The sequence below is a fragment of the Sorex fumeus genome, unplaced genomic scaffold (assembly GCF_029834395.1).
Source record: "Sorex fumeus unplaced genomic scaffold, SorFum_2.1 ptg000081l, whole genome shotgun sequence".
NCBI lineage: Eukaryota > Metazoa > Chordata > Mammalia > Eulipotyphla > Soricidae > Sorex > Sorex fumeus.
In genome coordinates, this window is record NW_026606138.1 from 17,715,303 (window position 1) to 17,738,421 (window position 23,119).

Genomic DNA, 23,119 nt, shown 5'->3' on the forward strand with positions numbered 1-23,119 from the left:
TCTCCTCACATTTGCTTCCTTTCTGGGATCTCATCCCAGTGATTCATGGCTAATTTTTGTATTGCTATTATGTCTTTAGATTTTTTTCTAAACTTCTATGAAGAGGACAGATGGATGTCCAGTAGGTATACGAAAAAGTGTTTGTCATCTCCTATTATCAAGAATATCCAAATCAAGATAACAATTAGATACCACCAGTGAGGATGGCACATACTAAAAACAGCCTGTGTGGCAGCAAAGTGGTGAAAAAAGAAACTCTCATCCACTGAAGAATGTTGTGGTGTTCAACCCCTAAGGGAAATATGTATGGAAATTAGTTTCTCCAAAAGGTAAGAATATAGTCTTCCTGAGAACTGGACCTCAGTAGGAAGCTTGCCACCGAGGGGGTGGGTGGGGTGGGGGAACAGTGACAAATTTTTATGGATGCAACCTATCAGCAATAGTATTTTAAGAACACAATGCCTAAAGGGAAAAATATAAATAAGGTTTCTGCCATAGGGACAAGGTGAGTGGTGGGAAGATAACTGGGAACATCAGTTATCTGTCCTGAAAGTTGAACGCTGGTGAAGAGACTGTGTTGAAGCATTGTATGCCCGAAACTCAATTATGAATAACTTTGTAAATCACAGTGTCTCGATTAAAAATGAAAAAAGAATAAAGCTTTTCTACAAAACCCAGTAAATTCACTTAGCAGTGTCTATTCCCCAAGATATAAAAGTAAAGGTAAAGGCCCTCCTGTTGATCGTCGATTTGCTCGAGCGGGCCCAGTAACGTGTCCATTTGAGACTTTGTTGTTACTGTGTCTGGCATATCGAATACTCTTGGTAGCTTGCCGGGCTCTCCGAGAGGGGCGGAGGAATCGAACTCAGGTCGGCCATGTTGGCCGCTTGTAAGGCGAACACCCTACACGCTGTGCTATCGCTCCAGCGATAGCAAGATATAAAGCATTCATTTAAATAGAGAGATAGAAGAATTGGTAAGGTTTTTGCCTTGCACAAAGCTGACCAGGATTCAATCCCTGGCACCCCATATGGTACCTGAGACTGCCAGGAGTTTTCGAGCATAGAGCCAGGAGTAATACCTAAGTACCATTGGGTATGGTCCAACAACAATAACAACAAATTATTTGGAAGGAATATGTGCATACCATAATTTATTGCAACACTTGGCTCAATCGCTAGAATGTGAATGTGAAGTGAATGTGAATCAATCTAGGTGTCCAACAACAAATGAATGGACAAGGGGAAATGTGGTATGGAATACTACACAGCCACAAATAATAATGAAATCAAGCAATCCACTGCAACTTGGTTGAATTGTAGGATATCATTTTCAGAGAGGCAAGAAAGAAGAAGAAGGTCAAATACTGAAGAATCTCACTTATCTATGGTATACATAGAATAACATGACAAGGGAATGAAAAATCTTTAGTCCTATATCATAGTAATAAAAAGACCAGGAATGTGCCTGCCACAGAGGCAGAAGGTTGGAAGGGGTGAGGGTGGAAGGAGGGATACTGGGAACATTGGTGGTGGAGAATGGACACTGGTGGAGGGAAGGGTGCTTAATTATTGAATGACCAAAACATAATCATGAAAGTTTGTAATTCTATAACTGTATCTCATGGTCACTATCACTGTCACTGTCCTCCCATTGTTCATTGATTTGCTCAAGCGGGCCCAGTAATGTCTCCATTGTGACACTTGTTACTGTGTTTGGCATATCAAATATGTCACGGGTTGCTTGCCAGGCTTTGCCATGCGGGCGGGATACTCTCGGTAGGCGGGATACTCTCGGTAGCTTGCCAAGCTCTCCGAGAGAAGCAGAAGAATCGAAACTGTGTTGGCCAGGTTGGCTGATTGCAAGGCAAACGACCTACCCGCTGTGCTATAGCTCCAGCCCTATATCACGGTGATTCAATTAAAAATAATTAAAAGACCAGAGAGGGACAGAAATGGAAGGGGAAATAAGAAAAGGCATATTGGAGGTATCAGGGTAAGGTTTAAGTAAGTAAGTAAGTAAGTAAGTAAGTAAAGGTCCTCCCGTTGATCATCGATTTGCTCGAGCAGGCCCAGTAACGTCTCCATTGGAGACTGTTGTTACTGTGTTTGGCATATCGAATACGTAACGGGGAGCTTGCCAGGCCCTGCCGTTCGGGCGAGATACTCTCGGTAGCTTGCCGGGCTCATCTAGATGGTGTAGAAATGAAGTGTATGTGTATATCTAAACCACAAAGCCATCAGTATTGAGGCACGAAATCTATACTACAATATTTTATCTTAAAAATGTGTCTACTGGGGCTGGAGTGATAGCACAGCAGATAGGGCATTTGCCTTGCACGCGGTCAACCCAGGTTCGATTCCCAGCATCCCATATGGTCCCCTGAGCACTGCCAGGAGTGATTCCTGAGTGCAGAGCCAGGAGTAACCCCTGTGCATTGCCAGGTGTGACCCAAAAAGAAGGGAAAAAAAAGTATCTGCTAAGGAGGTAGACCAAGGGAGGAGTGGAGAGATACTGGAAACAACCCAAATGCCCAACTACAATTGAATGATCTTTTTTAAAAAACAGAACTCCCACTCAACTATGCTGGAAGGTCAGTGTCACTCCTGAACTCCTGGTGATGCCTAACCTGGCTGTTTAAGTGTGAATATTTGGTGCTCAACTCGGCTTTTCAGTGCTCAGGTCTACCTTCTACCAAGCCCTTAGGGACACCAGGCTTACATAGGACAGTGCTGGGAGGAGGGGAAAATTGGGCATGCAGAGCTAGGGAGCTAATGCGGGTCTCACATATGCTAGGCCTGTGTTCTGTCATATGAGGTATATCCCTTATTCATTCATTTTTTTAACATGAATTAACCCATTTATTATAGGCTAGCAATGCTTCAGTTGGCAGATCTACTGGTCTTTCAATTCCTTCAGTCTTCTGATGGCAGATTTGACTGTGACAGCAGAAGTGGGATTGTAGGTCCAGGCGCCCCCCGTGACAGTTTTCATGCAGGAACTATAGTGCGACTGCCCACGACCCGTCTCTTCATCTTGGTCTTGCCACAGAAAGAGCAAGTGTGCTTGGCGTACCAGCTGATCTTGATTTTCTTCACCATCTTCCAGAGGGAGGCGTCGTAATGCGTTCTGTATTTACCCATGATCCCCACCTTCTTGGAGCGTTTAGCCATCGCGCTGCCATCCAGCTCAGGAGGCAGAGAGGCTCATTCATTTTTTTTAATATATTTATTTTGGATGCTAAGCGTGTACTCCTGGTTCTGTGCTCAGATATCACTCCTGATAGTGCCAGAAATCCAATGGGGAATCCCCACATGACAGACTAGCACCTTGATCTCTGTCCTATCTCTCTGAGCCCTCCTCTGTGGCTCAATAATTTTATTAAACTCAAAAAATTCATGAGAGAGCCAATAAAAGAGTATAACTAACTAGTTCAAAGAGAATTTGAAGAACAGAAATGTATAGGGTAATCAAGGAATGAGGAAATGACATTACTAATGAAAGCAAAATTGGCTAATATTCTAAGAAATTAATATTTGGGGTGTCAGAGAGATATCACAGCAGGTAGGGTACTTGTCTTGCTTGCAGCTGACCCATGTTTCATCACCAGCATCCCATAGGGTCCCCAAGCCTGCCAGGAGTGATTCCCTAAGCATAAAGTCAGAAGTCAGCCCTCAGCACTTCCAGGTATAACCCAAAAACAAAAACAATAAAAATAAACACACATTTTGAATAAAATAAGGTCCACACTATATTTCTCATTTGTTTTATTTTTTATTAAAATTTTTAAACACTGTGATTTACAAAACTGTTCATAATACAGTTGTTTCAATACTTTATTCCCCAACACCACCAGTGTGACCTTCCCTCAATCAATATCCCCAGTTCCCCATCCAATCCCTACCTGCCCTCTTTGCAACACAACAAATTTACTTTCTATTGCTTATTCTCAAGCGGGCCCAGTAACGTCTCCATTGGAGACTTTGTTGTTACTGTGTCTGGCATATCGAATACTCTCGGTAGCTTGCCGGGCTCTCCGAGAGGGGCGGAGGAATCGAACTTGGGTCAGCCATGTTGGCCGCTTGTAAGGCGAACACCCTACCTGCTGTGCTATCACTAGCACAGCGGTTAGGGCATCTGACTTGCACGCAGCCAACATGGCCGACCTGAGTTCGATTCCTCCGCCCCTCTCGGAGAGCCCGGCAAGCTACCGAGAGTATTCGATATGCCAGACACAGTAACAACAAAGTCTCCAATGGAGACGTTACTGGGCCCGCTCGAGCAAATCGATGATCAACGGGAGGGCCTTTACTTTACTTTACTTTTATTGCTTATTCAAACAAAACTTTAAGAACTGGCGAATGGAATAATGAGAAACTTAGTGAGTAAGGAAGAGCCCCTCTCTTATTCCCAGTGATTTTCATTCTTTCCTATGGATCCAAGTTAGGATCTGAAGTCAGTTACTTTCAGACTGGCTGTGAGTGTGGTATAGTTATCTCCTGATGATGAATTGTCTGGGTTTTCTTTACAGCATATAAAATCATGGGACGAGAGAAATAGCACAATGGGGAAGATACTTGCCTTGCACAAAGCCAACCTGAATTCTTTTGTTTTTTTAAAAGCATTTTTGGGGGGTCCCACACCCAGTGCTGCTCAGGGGGTTATCCCTGGCACTCAGAAACTACTCCTGGTGGTGTTTGAGAGGGCATATGGGATGCCGGGAATTGATCCTGGGTTAGTCTTACTATCACTGTACTATCACAGTTAGCCTACCAATCTGAGCTCCATCCCCAGCACCCTATAGTCCCTGAAGCACCAGGTGTGATCTCTGAGCCCAGAGCCAGGAGTAAGCCCTGAGCATTGCCAGGTGTGGCCCAAAATGCAAACAAAAAGCACATTCAATCGGGACACTCGTAAGACTGAGAGTGGGAGGTACCCGCAGCTTGTTCATGGGCAACAGCAGAGACCAATCAGCTACAGCACATTGGGAAGGACTCCAGGTGTGCATAACTGCCCCCACTGGATTGGAGTGACCCAGCTTCTGTTACCACGAATGCTCAGGAAAATGGGTGCTCCACTACCCCCACTTGGTTGTGCATCCTTTCACACTCAAGTGGGGTTTAGCTCTCACCCTGAATTGCATGACAACATCTAGCTAGTGCTCTGCATGCAATGAACCCTCATACATTCAGGCTGTGGGTGAGAAGGGTGAGGTGGGAACGAATGTCTGGGCATAAGGAATCCCTAAGATTCCTTATCTTATCTTATCTTATCTTATCTTATCTTATCTTATCTTATCTCCAAGGGGAGACCCTATGGGAGCTCAGGGGTTCTGAAGAAGTGATGGAATGTTTCTGTGCTGGAAACTAAACACTAAGAATCCTGTCCATCTTCCTACTCCCCAGTGACCCCTCACTGGCTCCCACTGACCGTCTCCTGGCTTCATCCCCAACCTCCTTCTTGTCATCTCTCTAATTGTAAGCTTGGGACTTCTGAGCTTGGGACTTCTGGTCCTGGGCTGGAGTTTGTGAATTCCCCAGTGATTCCTCCAGGCTCCAAGTTAAGTACCTGATCGGGCAGTGCAGGCTGAGAGTCGGGGGATGCTGTGGCAGCTGATGGGCACCCGTGGGCAGCATGGATACCCGGGTCAGTCGCTGACCCATTACCCACCACCGTCTCCTTGCTAAGTGGCCCCTCACCCTCCAACCGGAGACAGATGCTGGTCTGAGCCTTGTGGATTTCAGCCTGAGAGTTTGGTGGGGGGCTAAGGAAGGAGGTGACAGTGAGAGGTCCACCCTGTCCCCTCTGAATGTGCAAACCCTGGAGAAGGAAGAGATGATGTTGAGTGTGGAGAGGTCTGTGCGGGGTGTCTGTTGAACCTGCTTCCTTCCACTCCCAGGTAAGTGAGGACCTTTCCCTGTGAGCCCCGCTGTAGTTCTGTTGCTGAGGCTCCTTTCTGCATTTTGATTTATTTATTTTTTTAATTTTTATAGTGAAACACCATGAGGTACAGTTGTAGACTTACAAATTTTTGTGCTTGGGTTTCAATTACACAATGATCAAATACCCATCCCTCCACCAGTGCCCATTTTCCACCACCACGGGTCTTTTGTGGATCAGCACTTCCTCTTTCGGCCATTGTCTTCCCTAGTAAGGTTTCTCTTTGTCATGGGGGTTACAGAGCATCATTTAGAGTACCCTGTCCCTCCCCTCTTTCTCTCCTTCTCTTCCTCATTTGATTCTCCTTTTTCTGCCCTTAAGGTCTCATCTGTGTTAGTCTCTCTCTGTATTGGGAAGCTGGGAAACGGATTCTTGAGTTGAGGGTGACCAAAAGCCAAATATTAAAGAGAAGTGCGGAGAAATGAGGGTGGAGTGGTAGAAAGGGGTGGCGAGCAAATGATCAGACCTGTAGATCTGATCAGACCTGCTGATCTCCAACCCAGAAAGAACCTTTTAGACAACCTTGAGTTATTTTGTGGTGTTGTTTGTAGGAGGAAAAACTGAAATCACTAACTCAACTTCACTCAAAAGCATGAAGTGAGAGGGCAGGAAACTGGCTTGGGAGATGCCAGAATAATTTCCTGAGTTGTTCATAAAATACAATTCATCATTCAACAAATATTTCCTGAGAACATAATACAGATCTTCCTCCACGTATGGTGGGTTACATCCTGGTGTTGACCTCACAAGCTGAAAATACCTATTGTTGAGGATGCATTGAATTCTCCAAACCCACTGGGCTTCAGAGAGAGCTCAGCAGCCTACCCTCCCCATGCTCAGAAGAGCTCTGCGAACAAACATGATATCATTTCTTCACCCTCACAATCTCAAGGCAGATTCGGACATGGCTGCTATCCCTCATCACAAGGGTAGTGGCAGATGCTAATTCAGGAAAAATCAAAGTAGAAAGGAAGGGTCCTAGTGATGCAGGGCCCTCTCTAGTACCATAATGACACCCAAACATCTTGATGCAGGGATCGATTACTGGCGGTGGTGTTCTAGGAGCCAGATGTCCCTGAAAGCTGAAGTGACACCAGGGATTTAGAACCTAGGTGAGAAAGCACAAAACAAGCTAATGTAAAATAGTTAAAATATATCCTACCCAGGCTGGAGCAATAGTACAGTAGGTTCTATTTGCCTTGCATGTGGCCAACCCGGGTTCAATCCCCAGCAACCCGTATGGTCTCCTGAGCACCACCAGGGGTAATTTCTGAGTGCAGAACCATGAGTAACCCCTGAGCATTGCAGGCTGTGACCCAAAAAAAAATCTCTTCCCCCTCAAAAAAACATAGCCTACTTGATGGCATTGGAGGCATGAGAAACACAAGACAAGGCATTGAAGAAAATGCAAAGTTGGAGATTTCAAACCCACATAGGGTTGGACTGAGAAGGTGATGAAACAGTATGAAACCAATCTGGAAGATCCTTAGGTGGGGAAGTAGGAGACAGGCCAAGACTCCCAGACTTGAAGTCGGTGAAAGCAGGGGACTGGGGAGAGTCTGAGTGATGACAGAAGGAAGGATGTCTGTGGAAGTCTTGCTTGTTCTTGGAGCATTCTGGATTTTTGGTTGTGGTTATAGGTTCACTCCATTCTTATGTGGCAGACAGACTGCTGTGAAGAGAAGGATGGAAAGGAGGGCAAATGCAGTTATGAGCCTCTGTCATCATCCAGGGGACATGACCACGACATGTCCAGGAGGGAATTTAGTCTTGAACAGCTGGACACAGCTACAATTAGCTGAGATGAGAAGAGGCAAGAACAGGAGTTTTGAGGGTGAGGCAAAGGCTCATATTCATGCTTAGTTTAGAACAAGCTCATGGAAGGCCACATAGATATGTGTGTGGATCCCAGATGAATAGTAAATCCAAGAATCAGAGATCAACTAGTCTTCAGTAGGGAGCTGGCAACAGGATTAATGGGAGAAAGTGGGGGAGTGGGACAGGTCGAGGAAGGGGACACTAGGACAGTGATAGAGGGGAATGGTCACTCAGGAGGAGAACTGGGCACTGAAAGGGGGGTAAGGTGGTAACCATGATACCCTCTACATGATACTATCATAAACCACAGTGCCTAAAGGAAAAAGAAATGTGCCTGCCTAGAGGCAACCTGTGGGGCACGAGGGATGCTGGGGACACTGGTAACGAGATTGCTGTTAGAGCATTGAATGCCTGAAATCCAACTGTGAGTAACTTTATAACTTTGTCATTCATGATGATTCAATAATTTTTATCTTGTGTTTTGTTTAAGGGACCCACACCCAGCGGTGGTCAGGGGTTACTCCTGGCTCTGCAGTCAGGGATTACTCCTAGTGGTTTTCAGAGGACCACCAGGAGTAATATGGGATGCCAGGGATTGAACCTCAGATTCACCATGTACAATGCAAATACCTTACCCCCTGTGCTATCAGTCTGTTCCCACTCAATGATTTTTAATAATATTTTAAAATAAGTTTTAAAAAAAAGAATCAGAGATCAGAGCCAAGAGAAGATAGTAGGGGGTTAAGGCACATGCCTTGCTTGCAGTCAGCCCAGATAGACCCCCCAGCACTGCTTGGGCCCCTGAACCCCATCAGGTGAGTCTTGAGGCCCCTTATGCACTGCTGGGGTGATGGGTAATCCCCAGCATCAGAGGGTTCCCATATTGAAACATCCATCCCACTTGACCAACAGTGGCCGGGACCCTAAGTATTGTTTGAGGGATCTCCCAAAATAAAGAAATAATCATGGGGCCAGAGGAATAGTATATTGGGTAAGGCATTTGCCTTGCACACGGCCGACCCCGGTTCAATCACCGGCATCCCATAGGATTCCCCAACCACTTCCAGGAGTAATTCCTGAGTGCAGCACCAGGAGTAACCCCTGAGCATGGCTTGGTGTTACCCCCCAAAAAAAACCCAGAAAGAAAAAGAAAGAATCAGGACCTGGGATGGATTGATAGTACAGTGGGTAAGGTGTGCCTTACATACAGCCAACTGGGTTCAATCCCCGACATCCAATATGGTCCCCAGAACCCACCAGGAGTGATTTCTGAGCACTGCTGGCTGTGGCCAAAAAAAAAAAAGAAATAATCAGGGCCAGAGAAGTAGCTCAATAGAGTGAATGCATGCTTTGTATGAAAGAGGCCTAGATTTGATCCCCAACACCGTATGCAGTTCACTGAGCACTGAGCCAGGAATAGCCCTGAGCACCACAGGATGTGAGCCAAAAACCAACAAAATAAAAATAAATTAAATTATTTAAAAAGAGGAAGGCCAGCTAGCAATAAAAATTCAGTGAATCTTCAGGCAGTTACTTTAATAACTGTTTTATTTAATTTATTTAAAATAATTTCTTTGTTTATTTATAATTTATTTTTATTAAAAACACCATGATTTACAAAGTTCTTCATTGTACAGTTGTTTCAGGCATATTAAGTTGTTCCAGAACCACCAGTGTGAACTTCCCTCCACCAATATCCCCAGTTTCCTTCCCAATCTCAACCTGCCCTCTTTGGCACATAACAAATTTACTTTCTATTGCTTATTTCAACAAAACTTTAAGAACTGGCAAATAGAATGATCAGAAAATAAATCATTGAAAGTAAATTTTTGATTATTATATATGATTTTTATGTAAAAAAGAAAATTTGAACCATTTAATACAATATAATAAAATACCTATTCTCATTTACATAAGTTAGCTTTTAACTCTCATATCTAAAATATATTGCATTAAGTTTTATTTTATGCAATATATTTTTATTTTATTTTGGATCTCATTATGGTAATTATCATGTCTTACTTGTCATTAATAAACTTTTTAAAACGTTCTGTGCTAACATATTTTGGAGTTTATATAATATAGGTAAGGCCTACTTATGGAAAAATATTTTCTCACCCTACACTTTATTTAAACATTGTGGTTTGCAAAGTTGTTCATGATGCTGTGTTACAAGCACTCAATAATCCAACACCAATCCCACCACCACTGTCACCTTCCCTCCACCATTCTCTTCAATTTCCCCCCATGGGGTAAGCATTTCTGATGTGACAGGAAGAGTGAAAGTTGCAAGAAAGAGTGACAAGAGGGAAGTGTACGAGCTATGAGATTGAAAATGGTGGGTAGACAGTTTCTTCTGCATAGGAGGAGGAATTTGTGCTGAGGGGTACTGGGTGAGAGGCAGGAGGGGATCCTGGTGGGTTTTTGTTTTGTTTTGTTTTCTTATTTTTTAATTTTTTTTATTATTTTATTTTGTTATTTTATTGATTGAGATTCTGAGTTCACAATTAATAACGATTAAATGATAAATGAGAGTTAATAATTATTTCTTATGCAAGAAATTTCTCCACACCCATCACCAGTTGTACCTACCACCCTCTCCTAGAACCCCGACACTCCTCCCTCTCAAACTCACCCCCTATCTCCAACTCAGTGCTGTGGGCCAGTTCTCTCATTATATTGCCTTTGGCCCTTGGTTGCTCCCTGGCTGTGTAGGTTTAAGTCCCACAAGTGAGAGAGAAAATTCTGTTTCTTTCCCTTTCGTTCTGACTGATTTCACGTAACACAAGCTCCTCTAGCTCCGTCTAAGTCGCAATACATGATTGAATTTTGATGTAGTATTTAAAGGTTATAGAATGATGGGGCCGGAGCAATAGTGCAACAGTTAGGGTGCTTACCTTGCACACAGCTGACCTGAGCTCATTCTCGGGCACCCCATAAGGTCCACTGGGAATAATCCCTGAGCATAGAGTCAGGAGTAAGTCCTAAGCACCATCTTGTGTGACCAAAAAATAAAAACAATTCCCTCTTCCCAAAAGTGTGTCATTTGGAGGAAATACTGTAATGGTAGAGGGAAGGAAAACAGGGTGCTGATAGCCTTCCGTACTGTACTATCACTCCAGTTCTAAATATATTTGGGGGTGGGGGCTTTTGGGTCACACTTGGCGATGCTCAGGAGTTACTCCCGGCTCTGCACTCAGTAATTACTTTTGGTGGTGCTCAGGGAACCATATGGGATGCTGGGGATGGAACCCAGGTTGACCACATGCAAAGTAAACACTCTACCCACTGTCCGGTCCTATCACTCCCGCCCAAATATATATATATTTTAAAAAGCACCCAAGCAAACAAGAATGAATCTGAGTTTGATCCAAAAAAGCAGTACTATAAAGAATATGAGCAATATTATTATAATGTACACCATATAAGTTCATAGCGGGTAGAGCCTTTGCCTTTCACACAGCCAACCCAAGTTCGATTCCTCCGCCCCTCTCAGAGAGCCTGGCAAGCTACTGAGAGTATCCCGCCCACATGGCAAAGCCTGGCAAGCTACCTGTGACATATTCGATATGCCAAACACAGTAACAACAAGTCTCACAATGGAGATGTTACTGGTGCCTGCTCAAGCAAATCGATGAACAACAGGAGTTGTTGACCATATAAGTACATGTATTATCACTGCATCACTGTCATCCCATTGTTCATAGATTCACTTGAGCATGCACCAGTAATGTCTCTATTTGTCCCAGCCCTGAGATTTTAGCAGCCTCTCCTTACTCGTCTTTCCCAATGCTGCTGTATTGGAAGCTCTTCCAGGGTCAGGGGAATGAGACTCATTATTGTTACTGTTTTTGGCATATTGAATATGCCACGGGTAGATTGCCAGGCTCTGCTGTGCAGGCGGGATACTCTCAGTCACTTGTCAGACTCTCTGAGATATATATATATATATATATATATATATATATATATATATTTCCTCTATGTTTTGTCACCTACTGTCTGAACCCCATCAAATATGATATGGTAATTATGGAAAATGGGTAGGGAGTGTCTTATGATGTGTCACGGGACCGCGTGGTCCAGGAATATGTTCACTCATATGTTAGGCTCGGCCTGAGTGTGTGGAAAGCGGCCTGAAGCGTGGCAGCAGTTGGGTAGTGGAGGTCAGCTGCTGGGGTTGGGTCCCTTGGGGTAGGGAGGACTCTCACCCGCCACCCTCTGGGGTACCCAAATGAAAACAGCCTGGCTCGGAGTCCAGTGGCATGGTTATGGGAGCTTCATTTTATGCTCCCTTCTGGGAGAAGCAGCCATGAGTTCTGAAGGGTGGCCGATGAAATTATAAATACTATATTATAATATAATATTATAATTCTTATAATTATAATTCATGTATTATAATATAGAAAAATAATTGAAGCATAATCGTTCCATTTTTATATCCATGTATACAATATCCATTTTATACAATATAGCATAAAATAGAGTTAAAAATATGAAAAGATGGGGCTGGAGCAATAGCACAGCGGGTAGGGCGTTTGCCTTGCACGCGGCCAACCCAGGTTCGATTCCCAGCATCCCATATGGTCCCCTGAGCACCGCCAGGAGTAACTACTGAGTGCAGAGCCAGGAGTAACCCCTGTGGATCACCGGATGTGACCCAAAAAGCAAAAAAAAATATATGAAAAGAGAGGGGCTGGAGAGATAGCACAGCGGGTAGGGCGTTTGCCTTGCACGCGGCTGACCCGGGTTGGATTCTCAGCATCCCTTATGGTCCCCTGAGCACTGCCAGGAGTAACTCCTGAGTGCAGAGCCAGGAGTAACCCCTGTGCATTGCCGGGTGTGACTCAAAAAGAAATATATATATATATATATATATATATATATATATATATATATGAAAAGACAGAGAGAGAACACGGTAAGGGTTCTCAGGTTGGAGTGAATCTGAATTGTCTCAAAAAATATATAAAAAGAAGGTGGGAACAAGGAGATAGCTTAAGAGCAGGAGCACATTGTGTGCGGGAGATAGGTCTGAATACAATTCAATTCCTGGTTTAATTCCTATCATTTGTGGATGGGCCACAGCAATAGCACAGCAGATAGGGACTTGCCTTGCTCACTGGTGACCTGGATTCAATTCCCAGCATCCCATGTGCTCCCCTGAGTCAGCTGGGGGCCCAAAATCAAACAAATGAAGTTTGTCAAGCCTTTGTGATATCATTAAAAAAGAAATAACTCAATATTACATGACAAGTTAAGACTTTGCTTGCTATATGGTCCAATGACATAGAAACTAGCTACATTTTGAGATTTGCTACCAATATAGATTTATGATTCAGCTCTATGAGCTAGAAAAACTCATGTCTGTGTTAAAGGAAGTATGAGGGCCAGAGAGATAGTACAGCAAGTAGAGCGTTTGCTGTGCAAACCAGGGTTTGATATCCAGCAGTGTCAGGAGTAATTCCTGAGTGCAAAGCCAAGAGGAACCCCTGAGCATTGCTGTATGTGACCCCCCAAAAAGCAAAAACAGAAGGAAATATCAAAGAGTATCCTATCCCCTTCATATTCCAAAGCTTCCCCTAACCCCTCTGTGTTATAAAGTCTTAATGAGTTATAAATAAAACAACTGATTAAAATAGGTAGGTAATAAAGAAATAGCCTGAAATCCAAGAGTATTTTGTTGTTTGGGTTTTTTGTTTGTTTTTGGAGGGATGGAGAGGTTCATTTGTTGGTTGGTTGTTTTGTTATTGTTGTTGTTGTTGTGTTGGTATTGGGGCAGTGCCCAGTGTGTACTCCTGCCTGTATGCTCAAGGCACCATATGGTGTGATCAGACTATGGTGGGGTGCATTCAAGGCAAACACTATCCATTTACTATCTCTCCAGATGCAGAAATCCAGTATTTATTTTTTATTTTTATTTTTATTTTATTTTTTTGCTTTTTGGGTCACACCTGGCGATGCACAGGGGTTACTCCTGGCTCTGCACTCAGGAGTTACTCCTGGCAGTGCTCAGGGGACCATATGGGATGCTGGGAATCAAACCCGGGTTGGCCGCGTGCAAGGCAAACGCCCTACCCGCTGTGCTATCTCTCCAGCCCAGTATTTATTTTTTAATCCCACCTTTCCAGGTGACCAGGAACATCCACAGAGCCATGGCAATATGGGTGAACCAATCATCCACAGATGACTTCATCCTCCTGGGCATCTTCTCCCAGAGCCAGACTGACCTTGTCCTCTTCTCAGCGGTCATGATTGTCTTCTTAGTAGCCGTCTGTGGGAACGTCCTCCTCATATGTCTCATCTACACCGACTCTCGGCTCCACACCCCCATGTACTTATTCCTCAGCCAGCTCTCCTGCATGGACCTCATGCTGGTCTGTGACATCGTGCCCAAGATGGCCACCAACTTTCTATCTGGCCAGAAGTCTATCTCCTTCCTGGGTTGTGGCATACAAATCGGCTTTTTTGTCTCTCTGGTGGGATCTGAAGGGCTCCTTCTGGGACTCATGGCTTATGACCGCTACGTAGCCATTAGCCATCCACTTCACTACCCCATCCTCATGAGCCCCAAGGTCTGTCTCCAGATCGCTGGGAGCTCCTGGGGCTTTGGCATCCTGGATGGTGTGGTCCAGGTGGTGGCAGCAATGACCTTCCCCTATTGTGGCTTGAGGGAAGTGGACCACTTCTTTTGTGAGTTGCTGTCTTTATTGAAGCTGGTCTGCATCGATACATCCATATTTGAGCATGTGCTCTTCGTGTGCTGTGTTTTCATGCTTCTCCTGCCCTTCTCCATCATTGTGGCCTCCTATGCACGGATCCTCGGGGCAGTGCTCCGTATGCGCTCTGCTCAGGCCCGTAAGAAGGCTCTGGCCACCTGTTCCTCCCACCTTACAGCTGTCTCCCTCTTCTATGGGGCTGCCATGTTCATCTACCTGAGGCCTAGGCACTACCGGGCCCCACGCCATGACAAGGTGGTCTCTCTCTTCTACACAGTTCTCACCCCTATGCTTAACCCTCTCATTTATAGCCTGAGGAATCGGGAGGTGATGGGAGCCCTAAGGAAAGGGCTAGACCATTGCAGAATTAGCATCCTGTAGTGAAAAGCCAGGGCAACCTCTACCCAGTGCTGCCAACTCGTGACTGGATGATACCAGGTAAGTCATTTTCAAACGAGTCTCTGCTTTCTCAATAACACCGATTGCATCCACTGCATTCTTTGGGAAGTCTTTGCAAATGCAAAAGCTAAGTTCTATCACTTTGGTGACAGAAAGAAAGGAAGAAAGGAAGGAAGAAAGAAATAAAAGAAGAAAGAAGGAAGGAAGGAAGGAAGAAAGGAAGGAAGAAAGAAATAAAAGAAGAAAGAAAGAAGGAAGGAAGGAAGGAAGGAAGGAAGGACTGAAGGATGGAAAAGAAAGAAAGAAAGAAAGAAAGAAAGAAGAAAGGAAGAAAGAAATAAAAGAAGAAGGAAGGAAGGAAGGAAGGAAGGAAGAAAAGGAAGAAAAGGAAGAAAGAAGGAAGGAAGGAAGGAAGGAAGGAAGGAAGGAAGGAAGGAAGGAAAGAAAAAGCATTTTCCCCTCTCTTGTGAACTGACTCCTTGATAAACTACTTTAAAATGAAGTAGAGTGCAACAGATTGATAGTACACCGGGTATCATTTGCGTTGCACGCGGCCAACCCAGGTTCGATCCCATTTGGTCCCCCAAGCAATGCCAGGAGTAATGCCTGAGTGCAGAGCCAGGAGTAACCCCTGAGCATCAAGAGGTAATGCAAAATAATAAATAAATAAATAGAATGTAGGAGGCCGGAGAGATAATACAGCAGGGAGGGTGCTCACCTTGCATGTGGCCAATCCAGGTTTCATCCCTGGAATTTTATTATCATATCACCACAGATCATCAGATGTGATTCCTGAGTGCAGAGCCAGGAATAACTCCTAAACATTGCCAGGTTTGGCCCCCAAACTAAATTAATAATAATGATAATAATAATAATATAGAATATAAAGGGCCAGAGCAATAATATGTAGATAGGGCATTTGTCTTGCATTCATCCCAACCACCCCATACAGCACCCCATACAGTCCCCTGAAAACTGCCAGGAGTGATCCCTGAGTGCAGTCAGTGTAAGCCCTGAGCACTATAAGGTGTGGCCCAAAGACAAAAACAAAATATAAACGCAGATATATAGAGATCTCCAAAAGTTATGTTTATCAGGTGTGTTTAACTTCCTAAGAAATTGCTAAATTGTTTTTCAATGTGGGCTCTTCATTCTTCATTCTGATAAATATAGGAGAGATAAACTGATCAGCCTCTTGGCGAAGCTTGGTACAGTTAATTCTTTTAATTCTAGTTAATAAAGTGAGTTATGATTTGCGTTTCTGTATCTTCTTTTTTTTTTTTTGCTTTTTGGGTCATACCTGGCGATGCACAAGGGTTACTCCTGGCTCATGTACTCAGGAACTACTCCTGGTGGTGCTCAGGGGACCATATGGGATGCTGGGAATCAAACCCGGGTCGGCCGCGTGCAAAGCAAATGCCCTACCCCCTGTGCTATCACTCCAGCCACTGTATCTTCTTTAATAAAGTATCTTCTCAAATATTTTTTCATTTGGTAAGGATTCTTTTGGGGGTTTTGTTGTTGTTGTTGTTGTTTTGTTGTTGTTATTTGGGGGCCACATCCAGTGGTGCTCAGGGGTTACTCCTGACTCTGTACTCAGGGATCACTCCTGGTGGAGCTCAGGGTCAGGCATATAATGTGGAGCCAGGAATTGAACCCCAGTTGACTGCAGGTAAAGGAAGGGCCACACCTGCTGTACAATATCTTTCAGGCCCTATTCAAATGATTTTTAATGGAATTTAGAGTTTTCAAAGCTCTTTAAGCTCTCTGCAGATATAGGTAATTAGGTCTACTATCCCATGACACTTAAAATTGAAATTAAACTTAGTCCACACAGGGAGTTTCTTTTCTCTCTACTTTCCAATAAGCTTTTCTACTTAAAAAAATAATATATATACCATTTTAATAAATAAAATTGAAATAACTGGGGCTGGAGAGATGTACAGTGGGCAGGGAGGAGTTGGCCTTTCACAGCCAACCCAGGTTCAATCCCTGGCACCTTATAGGGTTCCCCCAAACCTACCAGAAGTGATCCCAGAGAGCAGAGACAGGAATAAGACCTGACCACTGTCTCATGTGGCCCCCAATTTTTTAATTAAAAAAAAGTAATGAAGGGGCCTGAACGATAGCACAGCAGGTAGGGTGTTTGCCTTGCACGCAGCCAACCCCAATTCAATACTCAGCATCCCATATGCTTCCCTGAGCCCCAGTAGGAGTAATTCCTGAGTGCAGAGCCAGGAGTAACCCCTGAGCATCACCAAATGTGACCCAAAAGGCCAAAAATAAATAAATAAATAAATAAATAAATAAATAACTTTTTAAATAAATTAAAATTTAAATACAAACTTGAAACAGGGCTCAATAGACTGAGTTGTGTGTTTTGTATGTAGGAGGCCTGGATTCGGTCCCCAGGACCTAAGGTTCCTGGTCACTGCCAGAATATGAAACAGAGAGTTAGTACACGCATTAAAGCATTTGCCTTGTATGTAGCTGCATGTGGCTGACACCTGTTCAATCCCTGATACCACATATGGTCCCCTGAGCCTTCCAGGATTGATGACTGAGCACAGAGCCAGGAGTTAGCCCTGAATACTGCTGGGTGTAGCCCAAAACCAAAAATCTTATAAAGTTCTATTTTAAAAATTAATAATGAGGGTACCAGAGCAGTACTACAGCAGGGAGGACATTTTCCCTTGATTGTGGCCAATCCGGGTTCAATCCCAGCATCCGACATGGTCCCTTGAGCACTACCAGGAGTAACATCTGAGTGCAGAGCCAGGAATAACCCCTGACCATCAGGGATGTGACCCAAAAACAAACAAATGAAAAACTAATAAAATGGAATAAAATTCTGTTTAGAGAATTAAAAGGATGCCCCAATGGACTGGAGTGCATGTTTGATGCGGGGCCCCTGGCTCCATTCCCAAAAAAGCTGCAAGTAATTCCCCAAATAACTAACTTCAGAGCGTGATCGCCAATGTAACTGGATCTTAAATGCTTTATCAGGGCCCAGAAAGAACTCAGCATGCTGTTCGCATTTTGCATGCTGGAAGCTGACTTTGATGCCCCCAGCACTACAGGTGTCTGGAACTCCTGGATCTTTCGAGAGACACCACCACCACCATCCCCACAGCCCTGAGCCCAGAGTAGCCACTAAGCACTGCAGGGTGTGGCCCTAAAACAAATAACTGAATAAAAAAATACATATGACAGAATACTCTTTTACAGAATAAAAATGCGAACATAAAATAAATTTTTGATCATTTCTATTAGCCATTTATTGCTAACAAGAAATATCCATGAAATTATTGTGGGCCTAGCACAGGAGCAGCTTGATGAGTTGTTGGGGAAATGAGACAACGTTGGAGGGAAGGTGTGATGGTGGTGGGATTGGGGTCGGGATATTGAATGCCTGTAACAAATCATCCTGAACAACTTTGTAAACTTTGGTGTTTAAATAAAGTAGGGGGATGCAAACATTGTTTTTGAGACACATCAGCAAAGGATAAAGACATGCTTTCTAGTGTATTTAAAGATCTAATGCATAGGGGCCAGAAGGTAAGTGGGTAGGGCACTTGCCTTGCTCGGGGCTGACCTGGGTTCAATCTCCAGCACCACATATGGTCCCCTGAGCACTGAGTGGAGTGATTCCTGAGTGCAGAGGCAAGAATAACCCCTGAGCATCACCACATGTGACTCAAAAGAAATAAAAAATACACAGGAAAGGGCTTTATATACACAGTCCTTGAACAAAATTAGCAGCATTTCATTACCTCTAGTTTCTGTGACAGGAAAATGTTTCCCCTTGGGAGATTCAAAGCAGGGCATGAATGGCAGAATTTTTTTTAGGGTCATATCAGCAGTGCACAGGGCTTAGTCCTGGCTCTGTGCTCAGGGGTCAATCCTATAGAAATTCACTATGGGATGCTGGGTATTGAACACTGGTTGGCCATGGGCACAGCAAGAGCCCTACTCATTGTACTATCACTCTAGCCTTCCATAATAAATCGTTAAATCCAAAAAATAAATTTCAGTTTTAATTAGTTCAAACTCTCCTACTTTGGGAAGCATTTCTTGACTTAACCCACACACACTTGAATATTTTCAGGATTTTTCAGCCATTTAATTCTTAAGGATTGTTGTTGTTTTGTTTTGTGGTCCACACCTGGGCCACGCGTTCAGGGGTTCCTCATGGCTCTGCACTCAGGAATTACTCCTGGTGGTGCTCATATGGGATGCTGGGAATCAAAATCAGGCCTGCATGTGCAAGGCAAACACCCTCCCCACTGTATTATTGGTTTAGCCCCAAACCCTTAAGTACTTTAACTATATAAACAATAACTATCTATCACTTCTGAACTATAAGGATAAAGTAAATTTCAGAGGAAGTTTAATCCAACAAAATTCCAGGGAGGGGGGCTGGAGAGATAGCACAGCGGGTAGGGCGTTTGCCTTGCACGCGGGCGACCGACATGGGTTTGATTCCCAGCATCCCATATGGTCCCCTGAGCACCGCCAGGAGAAACTCCTGAGTGCAGAGCCAGGAGTAACCCCTGTGAATCGCCAGGTGTGATCCAAAAAGCAAAAAAAAAATAAAATAAAATAATAAAATAAAAATAAAATAAAATAAAAAAAAACAAAATTCCAGGGAGGTAGGAATCTAGACTTACTATACATCCAAACACAAGTTTGTTATCTTAATCAGTTCTGTTTTATTTGCACATTTGTAAACAGAATAAAAAGAGAAAGTAGGGTAGAAGTAAAAAAATAGAAGTCTGAACTAGAGGGGAAAGACATAGGAATTTGTATATTTGCTTAACTTTGATTGATGCTTAAATTTTTTTGTGATAAACAGTTAAAACGCTCATGGGAATGGTGGGGGACTGGAGCAGGTAAGTCATTTGCCTTGCATGTGCCCAGCCAGGTTGTGTACCTCACATGGTCCCGAGTTCCATCGGGAGTGAAACCTGGGTCGCCTCATTCGAGGCAAGCAAGAGATCGTACCTGCTGGACTATCTCTCTGCCTTCGGAAGTGTGCTTTATACTTCACCTTAAATCCATCATATTAAATCCATGTCTTCAGCTAACCACTGGCCCCTGAGGGCTGGTGGATGGTCCGTTGGGGAATCAAACCTAAGTTAGCCACCTGCAAGGCTAGCACCCTCTCTGCCACTATACCTCCACCCCTTGAGTGGGTCCTTCCCCTCTTTTGGAATTGGTCACTGCGACACTCAGGGCTGGGCTTGCAGCATTACACACAGTAGCAACCTCTGCTGTTACCTTGCACCTTACACTCCGCAGACCGGGGTTCAATCCCTGGCACTCCAGATGGTCTCCTGAGCCCCCCCCCCCAGTCATCTCTGGGCTCAGGGGTCACTCCTGGCTGGGCTTAGGGGGACTAAATGTGGGGCTGAGGATGGAACCTGGATCAGCCCTGTGCAACACAAGTGCTCTGTCCCACCACTCTGGCGCCTCAATCCCCGATTTCTGGGCACTATCATAGATGTTCCTTATTCTTCTGTCACAATGATCACCTGAAAGAATTGTTGTGTCCAGGTTTCACAGATGATACTGAGTCTAGGGAGATCAGAACTTGCCTGGTGTGTTCGGACAAGGATGATAACACACACCATTTTCATAAACCCGGTTAAGAAAAACAGTTATCCCATTTCGCCTTCACCATTCGGAGGAAATAGCTTATGTCTTGCATGTCATGAGAAAAATAAAACCAAACCATACCATAATCCCTGAACAGAACAGGAACAAGCCTCCCTGGGGCTTCACAAGGTTGGTTCTTGCTCTCTGCTGCTCTCCTGTGGCCATTTGTTTTTTTGGGTAGAACAGGGAAGGCTGACTTCAAAGGTCAAATTAAGGGACAGTGTGAAAAATGGAGACAAGATCCCCACTTTCTTTATAAACCACTTTAATAAATGACACAAACACACCCATAGTTCTTTATTTATTTATTAAAAATACAAAATAAAAAACAAATGCAAGGTAAAACAAAGTTGTTTTTTGTGGGGTTTTTTTGTTTGTTTGTTTGTTTGGGGTTTTTTTCGCCACACCTGGTGATAATCAGACTAGTTCCTGGCTCTGGACTCAGATCACTACTGGCAGGGCTCCTGGGTTGGCTGGGTGCGGCAAGAGCCCTCTCCACTGTGTTCCCACCTTCTTTATTATCTCTCTGGCCCAAAGCAAATTTTTGTATTCATTAAAAAAAAAGTGGACCCACTCCTCACATGCGCAAGGAAAAGAAAAAGAAATTCAGGATGCGGCTGGAGAGATAGCACAGCAGGTAGGTTGTTTACCTTGCATGAGGCCCACCGGGGTTCAATTCCCAGCATCCCTGAGCACTGCCAAGGGTGATTCCTGAGTGCAGAGCGAGGAGTAACCCCTGAGCATCGCTGGGTGTGACCCAAAGAGCAAAAAAAAAAAAAAAAAAAAAAGAAGAAGAAGAAGAAGAAGAAAAAGACAGGATGGGGAGAGAGTATAGCTGGTAGGGTGTTTGCCTTGCACACAGCCAAACTAGGTTTGATTCCAAGCATCCCATATGGTCCCTCAAGGACCAACAGGAATGATTCCTGAGTGCAGAGTGCAGAGCCAGGAGTAAACTCTGAGCATCTCTGGGTGTGGCTCAAAGCAGACATGAAAATGACCAGAACAGGAGCTGGAGCCCTAGAACAGCACATACCTTTCCTTGCATGAGGCTGACCTGGATTCAATGCCCTGCACCAAAAAACAAAATAAGGGAGAGAGAAATTGTAGATGAGGCGATGAGGAGGGTACTTGCCTTGCATGTGACCAGCCTGGGTTCAATCCCAAGCATCCCATGCAGCCCCTCCTATTCGTTCCACGCCCACCAGGAGTATTCTTGAGTTTCTGTGTACAGAAATAAACCCTGAGCACTACAAGGTGTGACCCAAAAATCAAATGGAACAAACAAAACCCCACATAAAAAAAAACAATCAACCAAACAAAAAAACCCAAAACTAAAATAAAGAACAACAAACAAAAAAGATCAGAAGAAATCCAGAAAGGTAGTATAGGTAGGAGACAGGGCTTTCACTTGGCACAATGGATTCAATCACAGCCTGGTGAGACCCAGAAACACACAAACTAACCAAACAAACAAACAAAAAGACCAAGACAGGAAAAAAATTCCAAGAGGCCCTACTCCAATGGTGAAATTAATAGGTGATCCTGATAACATTATTCTGAAAGAAGATATAAATTTGGGTGTTGAATTGAACAAGATTTGAGATGCGTTCTGGATAGAACCCTAATCATGACACCCCTCGTAACACATCCTCCAGAAAGCTCCCTGGATTTCTCAATCAGCAGACCACCACCTCCACGCGCCCCCCCCCCCCCTATTTCCCTATGAACACGCAGCTGTGAAAGTTCTCTCCAGGTAATCCTGCTGTTTAGACTGGCCTGCGCCTCCTCCCTAAGAGGTTTCCCCCTCTCCTTCCACACTTACTGCTAATTGAATTGCAGCTTCTGTTTATTTCCTCCCAGTGAAATCATCTTGCAATTTCGTGATAAACTGAGTCCTAAGGTGAAACCTGGCCCTGAAGGGTGGAAGTTAGCACTCCAAATAGATTTCATATGACATATTGAACTGGAGATGCAAAGGGGTATTTGTGGAGGTAGTTGGCAAAGAGTTTGGTCTATGAGCGTTTTTTTGTAGGGAACCACATCCAGCAGTGCTCGGGGTTTACTCCTGACTTGGCATTCAGGTTTCATTCCTAATGGGCTCAGGGAACCATATGGGATGCCAGGGATCGAACCCTGGTTGGGCACACACAAGGCAAATGTCATACCTGTTGTATTATCTCTCCAGCAGTCCCCCCACCCCCACCACAAGCTCTGCATTTTTTAACTGTTTATCACCCAAAAAAATTTAAGCATCTATCAAAGTTAAGCAAATATCACAAATTCCTATCTCTCCCCCTTTCCAATCCAGACTTCTATTTTGTTTCTTCTACCCTACTCTCTCTTTTTAATTCTCTCTGTTTCCAAAAGTGCAAATAAAATATTAATAGATTAATATCTGATTAAGATAAAGACTAATAAAACTTGTGTTTGAATGTATAGTAAGTCTAGATTCCTGCCTCCCTAAATTTTGTTGGATTAAATTTCCTCTGAATTTTGTTTCTTTTTTGGGTAACAACCAGCAATGCTCAGGGATTACTCCTGCCTCTGCAGTCAGGAATTACTCCTGGTGGCACTTGGAGGACCAT

General features: G+C 44.0%; 1 protein-coding gene and 1 pseudogene across 1 annotated transcript; one reads left to right on the plus strand and one right to left on the minus strand.

Annotated features, from left to right (window-relative positions):
* Positions 1-2,850: 2,850 nt before the first annotated feature.
* Positions 2,851-3,173, minus strand: LOC130038987 (60S ribosomal protein L37a-like; annotated as a pseudogene).
* Positions 3,174-13,913: 10,740 nt separating this feature from the next.
* On the plus strand, positions 13,914-14,858 carry LOC130038903 (olfactory receptor 56-like). Its single transcript, XM_056130699.1, has one exon. The coding sequence runs from the start codon at positions 13,914-13,916 to the stop codon at positions 14,856-14,858; it is 945 nt and encodes a 314-aa protein (XP_055986674.1).
* The last annotated feature ends 8,261 nt before the right edge of the window (positions 14,859-23,119 follow it).